Here is an 8,102-nt window from a genome sequence, read left to right as displayed (position 1 = left end):
AGGGAATGTTCAACTCCTCAATAGGTTTTGGTGACTGGGGCAGAGTCATTTCTCGTTCTTGTAGCTCTTTATTGATGATTACAACCAATAAGTGTGGAATTTAACATTTTTGGCCTGATGAACCATCTAGTTTTTTAGTGAGGAAGATGACTAAGTGCTGGATCCTGTCTTGCTTTAGCTTCCTACTCAGCAAAACAAATGTACGGAGTGGAAGGGATCGATTCTTGCTGCACTTAACCCCCAAGATTATGGATAGGAATTGTGCTGCTTCCTTGAGGCGAGGGTTAATGATGGTGCGAAGTAATATCCTGTCCCTATGGAACTTTGTACCCTTGGTGAGGAGCAGCTATGCTTTGAGAAATTTAGCATTAGCAGGACTTGTATGGTATTTTGCACCTTGTGTTGGGAGTGAGAAGGCCCTTTGAATGACTGTACTATCAAGGATAATGTTGAGTGGGCTTTGATGTACAGTGATGGTGCCGTACTTGCCAACCTGTGCATCATTCGAGTGGTAAGAATGGAGAAAGTTCCTGATGTATGTAGTCATTGTAGGACTGTCCTCCAAGGATTTTAGGCTCTCATACAAACTTCCCAGACCCCTTGCTCTAAGAAAGATGTTGTTGCATTGGAAGAGCATAAGTGGTGGCCACACAAATTCCAAGGACTGGGCCTCGTCAATGGTTGTGTAGGCCGGTGGTGATTGGGGTGGCATTTATTCTTCTTGGGTTTCCATGTCATGCACAGAATCCTCCTCATAGCTTTTGCTCTGAACCACAAGTGCCTGTGGTCATCGTGGTTGAGAGGAGGTAGATGGCTATGTGAACTCTGGAGGGGGTCTTGTGCTAAGGCGGTGGGCTCTTTCTTTGCATCCTCTTTAGTGGTGGCATTGTTTCTAAACCTACATCCATGTTCATATGGTGTACCATTGATCATTAGATTAGTTGGCATGCATGTATGACATTTTGTGTGTGTTTGTGAGAGAGCTTATTTTTACACATGCTTTGAGAGTGTGGAATGAAAGTGTGTGGCACAATTATTCATGAAATTGACTATGTGTCTAAGCAAAAGCGTGTGAGTGCACGTGACCTAGTAACTAGGTAGGGACTAACTATATGCTTTTTTGTTGTTGCTGGGATTTCATAGGGAAGCTAGGACTCAGGTATCACTTCTGATGTCTCCAAGTTGACGGGCTGATTAAATCAAATTTGGTGCTTATTCTCCTCCTTTTTGCCGACGGCTTGTGTGAAGTAAAGACTATCAACAAAAATTGGGCGATGGCCAGCACAAAATAATAGTTTTGCAGCAAGTTGGAACAAGCTCTTGGAATCTAGACTATGAGCTTGGGAGGACAATGTTGTAGCCAATTGTGCCGTGCCCTAGAAGGTAGACAACCTATAATTGAAAGTGTCTAACCAAAAATGGAATGCTTATGCCGAGTTTTCAAGCAGAGAGTCTCTTCAAGCAAGGTTTGGGTAACAAGACATGCAAGATTGTGCTACTCTGTTACCACTTGTTGGATCAGAAAGCAGAGACAGAAGTGCATAACACACTAAGAGAATGAATACGAAGTATATAGTGTGATGTGACATAAAGTGTCAAGATGAATAGATATGCAAGTGCAAGGAAATCGGGTTCTGCTAACTAAGCACACCCTGTAGGTCACACGCAATGTGCTTACCAAGCATAAATGTGCCTTATTGTCAACTAGTAAAAAGTGCCCCCGCCCTACATCTAGTCTATCACCTGACACTCCCATAGCATATATGCTAACAAAGAATACACACATATATCTAAATGTATATACATACGTAGACCCAATAACATAACTGATGCTCCATGCAATGCAGGATCTGCAAAAGTGTCATAAAAAATAGACAATAGTCGAGTGTAGGCGCATGCGATACGTGTAAACAATGAAGGCAATGTTTAAACATCCTCTATGCCCACGCACGGCTCTCTACACCAGACAACTAATTTTTACATAAGGGCGATTGTTGCACGCATGCAACCAGACCCTCGAAGTTCAAGAATCCAGGCCACACAAGAGTCCAGGTCATCCCAGTGACCCAAAGGTCACACTGGACCCAAAGGTCATACCATGACTCCAAAGTCGCGTCATTGTGTCGCCCTTGCAACGAACATGAGCGGGAGTTTCAGGGCAGACACAGCTTGGATGGGTGCGCTTACCTCTTGCCCGACAAATATAAAAAGTACTGAAAGAAATTCCCTCTATCCCCCCATCAAGATTCGAACAAGAAATCGCCCGACTCATATGAGAGGCGGTGACTAAGAAGAAGAGGTGTGATGTGCAACATGCTTTGTATGTTGGCACAACGAGAGCGACTCCACACACTTGCTCTCTAGACGGCTCCATGCACCTTGCTCTTTGGTTGGCCCCACACACCTCACTCTAGCTACGAACGAATGCAACAACCCACCTTCTTGCTCCTTGACCTGCTCACTAGCTCTAGCTCCAACAGATTGTAGAACAACTCGCTGCAGAGCGTACGAAATCATTAGAGGTAGAGCCACGACATCTCTTATATTCCTTACGGGGACTAATCCTGTACATGAGAGAAGGGAGGTGCGTGGAGGTCTAGTGGAGGCATTCTGGAGGTTTGGAGGGAGTGGAGAGCTGTGGAGACATCTGCACCGTTGGATCATTGCGTAGGTTCGGAGGGCGCTGGGATGAGGCTCGGGCCCTCAAGGAGACAATAAGAGGTTTGGGGAGTGGAGGGAGAGGCCGCCACGTGGCTTGAGACAGAGAGGCAAGAGGGGCAGGCTGAATGTGTGGTATAGAGTGTCACGTGGTTGCGTAGTAAATGAGGTTGAGGGTGGCACGAGTGCACATACCACGTGGCAGTTGAAGACCATGTGTCATCGTGAGATGAGGGAGAGGAGCACACATGGAGGCGGGCGATCGAGCTGCAATCATCGTCGTCATGCCATGTGTCGCCATCTCACAGCAGCAAACACTAGAAGGCGCCATGTAACATAGACTGGCAAAAGAGGCGGAACGGGAGCGGACTGCATGGTAGATTGGTAGACACACGTGGCATAGAGTTGGAGAGGGAACAATGGAGCACAGAGCAATGGAGCAATGGCTACCTAACAAGTCAGTGGCGACGGGCAGTGCTGCAAAGACTCGGCTGACACTGACAGCACAGAAGACGGCAACGGGCAGATGTGGCGGACCTCAGGGCTGGCGGTTGGGAATAGGAGTGCAAAGTCCAGACTCCACAGGTGCCCAAAAATATCGAGAAATAGTGCCCAGAATAGGAGTGCAGACTCCAGAGCCACATGGCGCCCAAAGACAGTGCGGCATCGCAGTAGACACGTACCTCGACTGATGGACAGGAATGCAGAGTGCCACATGGTGCGCAATAGAGTGCCACATTCGAGGCCCGGGCCACTCGCGCGAGGCGCGCTATTCAAACGTGCAGTCAGTGAGAGATGAATGCAGGCTGACACGAAGTAACTGGGGCTGGGGGGGGGGGAGAGAGAGAGAGAGAGAGAGAGAGAGAGAGAGAGAGAGAGAGAGAGAGAGAGAGAGAGAGAATAATATATAATATAACATTATACTATATTATATTTTACATTATACAAAATAATATATTAGATAATATATATTTTATTATATAAGATATATAATATAATATTTATATATAAATTTAGTTATATTTATAAAAAAACTATATATATATAGAGAGAGAGAGAGGAGGTGAGAGGGTAGAAGGGTAGAGAGAGAGAGAGAGAGAGGCAATATATGTATATTTACATAAACAAGCAAATAATATGTATATATATATATATGGGGAGAGAGAGAGAGAGAGAGAGAGAGAGAGAGGGAGGGAGGGGGGGGAAGGGGGGGGATCCAGAGAGGAAAGAGGAGGGGGGGGAGCAAAGGGGGGGGAGAGAGAGAGAGAGAGAGAGAGAGAGAGAGAGAGAGAGAGAGAGAGAGAGAGAGAGAGGGGTAGAAGGGTAGAGAGAGCGAGAGAGAGAGAGAGAGAGAGAGAGGGAGAGAGAGAGGAGGCAAGAGGGTAGAAGGGTAGAGAGAGAGAGAGAGGGAGGGGTAGAGGGAGAGAGAGGAGGCGAGAGTGTACAAGGGGGGAGAGAGAGAGAGAGAGAGAGAGAGAGAGAGAGAGAGAGAGAGAGAGAGAGGGGTAGAGGGAGAGAGACGAGACGAGAAGGTAGAAGGCTAGAGAGAGAGAGAGAGATTTATGAATGAAACCTTAACTTTTATTAAAGGCAATCAATGATGGCAACTTTGAGACCTGATAGAGCGGGTCTCTAGCTCGTCATAGACGGGTCAGGTTACTCGTGCATACAAGACTCGAAAAGCCATGCAAGTGCCCATGCAAGGCCGACACAAGGTGCCACGAACTCAAGTCCATGATTTTAGAAAATACGTGGAAAAACCTCGACCCACCTAACAAGCTCATAGAATTAAAGAACACATTAGTCACTAAGAGACTTAAAAAAAACTTAGGAATTAGATCTCGTTGGATCACCCTAATTTATTCGAGGCGAGCCTTAAATCAGCATGCCCATTACTGGCAAACAGCACGGGAAGCTGCAATCACAACAACGCGATCTGCTGTCAGAAAACAGGAGCATGTATGTCAAGCAGATTCAACCCTTGATCTCGTCTGCTGAGTTTTTGCAATGGAATCTTACGACGGAATTCGCACAATCTCCGTCCAAAATGGCTTCTTTGACTGCTGCTGATTTCTGTCGAGCTCTCCAAGTGAACGAACCGTTTTATGTTGGCAACATGTAGTTCAGTTCATCTTGAATCCTTCGCCGTGACTGGTGGACTTTGAGGATTGAAAATTGTCTGAGCTCAGGAGGGTTTACGCACCTTGGCGTTATATGGCGCAATTGGGTCTTTTATCCTCTTCGATTACTCGGGTTTGAGCAGTGAAGCTCAGAACTTCACGTGCAATTTTGTAATGGAGCCAGTAGGAATTCCACATCTTGGCATTATGGCTCATACACGTTTTGATTGTGTCCTGTTGGGCTGCGATCGCTGGTATTATATTCGCTGTTATGAATCTGATTCTGTGTGTAAACAAGGAGGAAGTTCCCCTCGTTTGTAAAATTCGCTTCCATGGATCGAGGGGTTCTTCAAATTCTAGATGATGATGAGGTCCGTAATGTCCGTTTTTGTCTTCAAATTTCATCCACTCATGAACAATCGACAGCCTGCCAGGCTCCCTGAATTTGATTTTGTCGCAGGATGAAAACAAGCCGGGAGTCCCTGGAACACATATCGCATCTTTGGATGGAGACGTCCGTGGCGCTACTGCCGGAGGAAGCGTAACTAGCGTGGATCATGTGCCATTGAGCAATGCAACCACTATGCAGCTGGCGCATGTTCCCGTGTCCTCTCCCCAACCAAGTATCACCAGCAACTTGCAGACTCAACCGACGAGCAGTACGAGCTCAGACCAGGGAACAGGTTCGCTATTTTGAGTAGTCATCGCGTCTCAGCAGCTTTTTATTGTATCCACCGGAGCCTTCGGTTTCTCAGTCCACTGTTGTAAGGGCTGCTTCTGGGAAAATCTCAAACGGGGGACGAAAGGAGGAGGAAGTGAAGCTCTGGTATAGGAGTCAGTTGTAAAATGCTGTGGAAAGATTCGCTCATGTTGCAAGGACGGCCTAGTGTATCCACCAGAATTTTGAAACTCATATCCAAGTTTCAATCCGTAAAACCAAAATCTGAGGAAAGACCAGCTATATGCTACAAGCTCAACCTAAGTGTGTAGTCTGGTCATTGTGCTTATATAAGGTCCCCTAAAAACTTAAATTTTTGAGATACGATTTTCAGAAGCAATAATGTTTCAATCGTACTCACGCCATGATATCTTGCTATGTACAGATTTGGTAAATATTGCTATCAGTGCAAATAATCCTAGGTTTGCACATGTGATTGTACCAATTTTCCCTTAGGAAGGTCGGAAGTTCAGGAAAATGTCTCTTCGTTAGCTGTAAAGTTCATGAAAAGATAAAAGCTAAGTATTCAGAACCTTCTGTGTTGTTTAGGGCTTGTGATAAAATGTTGGCCTTTTTGGCGTCAAGGCTGAATGAAGGATCTCCAAATTTACAAATGTTTTGTAGACAACCGGAGACATTCATGCAAATACCTTTGTTGAACGGCTTTCATTGCTGAAACAACACATTATGGAATGGCTTGCATACATGTCAGAGGAAGCCTATAGCCAACAATAGCTTATACCCACTCGAATTCCCCGTCAACAACTACAAACTCCATGTCTACAAATACCACAAGAGAAAGAAAAGTGCCCTTTGGAATGGAACACGAGTGAGTGGAAATTCACTCTGCATCGCGCTGCCCATAATGTTCCACGCTGTGATGCTGGCGACTGTCGCCCTGACATTATCCTCTGGAGAGGAAGGGGGTGATGTCGAGCCGGTTGGATAGCCTCATGTGCTCAATATGAAGGATCTTCTAGGTGGCTCTTCAGGACTGTTTGTTCCAGTTCTAGGCAGCCCCTTGGGACTGTTTTTCCCACGGCCTTTGGCAGGAACTGTTCGGGGAATTCTTCCCACTCCAAGGACAGTGGGTTTTTGGCCTGACACACAGGAAAGAGCTCTAGGAAAAGTATAGACGGCTCATGCTAGATGGTGGAAAAAAATAGGAGGCTAATTGTTGATTGTGCTGCTTCGTTCATTTTTGAGCGACACAAAACATTGCGCGCTTATCCTTTCGGTTGTACATTCCTACCATCTCTTTCCTGCATGCCTTTCATCCACAAGAGGGCTAATCGGACCAGCATGGGTGGAGCTCTCATTGCATACAAGTTTCTTTGGTCAGTGCTCTATCCACAGGGAATGGAGCAAAGCGGAGTGCAACCAGAGAGTCCGCTCCGTAAACAATCAGTAGCAGCGTTCAGAAGATGCTGGATAATAGATGGACTTGCGAGAAGGAAACACAGAAATGGGGTAGGGGAAGGTCTCTCTTACTTGGAAGAGGGCATGGAAATTGGCAGCTCCTACATGGGCTGGCTATCATGGAAGCTAGGTGCTGTCCTTCTTGCATGTACAGCTTTCAAGCTGATGCCTAGGAGGTATAACTCATCAAGGAGCACTTACCAGGCAATGCTTCAGAATTTTCACAAGCAATGAGGCTCTTCTTGCAGTTGGCATGTCGATAGCCTACTTCCAGCGTACGTCCAGCGGCTAAACATCAGCCCTGTGCATCTAGGCTATGCCACCTTTTCCCATTATTTTACTAGGACAATGTACCTCACCATGGAAAGGTGACATTACCACAGAAAGGTGATCCATGGAGAGGTAACATCACCACAGAAAGGTGATATCTGTTATCATGGAAAGTTACCTAAGCATCCTGTCAGATGGTTCGAGATGAGCATCTTGTGATATGGTACTAGTGGCCACCACGTGCAAGTCCTGGCACAACATAGATCTCTCTTTCACACACAAGGTAATACTAATGTTTATAAAATCTTAATAGAAAAAGTGAATAAGATTCCTGCAAATATGCAAAGAGACAATGCAGAGTAGCTGGACAAGACTTCAGACAGCTTGTGACATGTCTGATATAGAGTATCGACACTATCAAGACACTCAAGTGTCCTACATATATATATATATATATATATATACATATATATATATATTCCATAGGAATTTGTCATTTCTTATATGGACAAATGTTCCAATAACTTTGTTTTTATTTGCAAAAAGTTTTACTTAGAATGTCTTTTGAGAGAAGTGAACTCGTCTGCCAAAACTTACGCCCCTGTCTTAGTCTCTCAAAAGGATTTGATCTCAAAACACCAAAGTTTTTGCAAGTCTTTTGGGTTTGTTTGCAATCCAAGTATCCCTTTTCTTTGTGTTGCTTGCAAGTTCCACAAAACTCCAAAAAAGCCAAGATTTATTGCAGCTGCTTGTGAGACCACTTTGACGGATGTCTCTAAATGGCCAAGCTATTGCTTCAAAGCCATGTTGCCTAGTGTCCATGAACTTTGGAGGGACTTATTAAAGGAGGCGGATGTCCCCTCGCACTCAAGCTGGATTTTAAACGACTCTGTAGGAGTGATTCAGACCTGAAGTTT

The 8,102-nt window shown here is 45.4% G+C and overlaps 1 protein-coding gene across 5 annotated transcripts in view; it reads left to right on the top strand.

Annotated features, from left to right (window-relative positions):
* Positions 1-4,522: 4,522 nt before the first annotated feature.
* Positions 4,523-8,102, top strand: part of LOC147889930 (uncharacterized) — a 58,663-nt gene continuing 55,083 nt past the window's right edge. For 3 of the 5 annotated variants that reach the window (XM_087390390.1, XM_087390389.1, XM_087390391.1), the window contains exons 1-2: positions 4,525-5,149; positions 5,239-5,461. In XM_087390390.1, the coding sequence (XP_087246516.1) occupies positions 5,111-5,149; positions 5,239-5,461 (262 nt within the window). In that variant the 5' untranslated portion in view covers positions 4,525-5,110. Of the gene's footprint in view, positions 5,150-5,238; positions 5,462-8,102 lie in introns of all 5 variants that reach the window. The other 2 variants (XM_087390393.1, XM_087390392.1) reach the window with 1 other exon arrangement.

Source organism: Dipteris shenzhenensis, chromosome 19, assembly GCF_047967505.1.
Source record: "Dipteris shenzhenensis isolate YYH24624 ecotype China chromosome 19, Dip_SZ_1.0, whole genome shotgun sequence".
In the NCBI taxonomy this organism is placed as follows: Eukaryota; Viridiplantae; Streptophyta; class Polypodiopsida; order Gleicheniales; family Dipteridaceae; genus Dipteris; species Dipteris shenzhenensis.
Note: the sequence above shows the minus strand (reverse complement) of the source record. Positions and strands in the feature narration are given on the sequence as shown.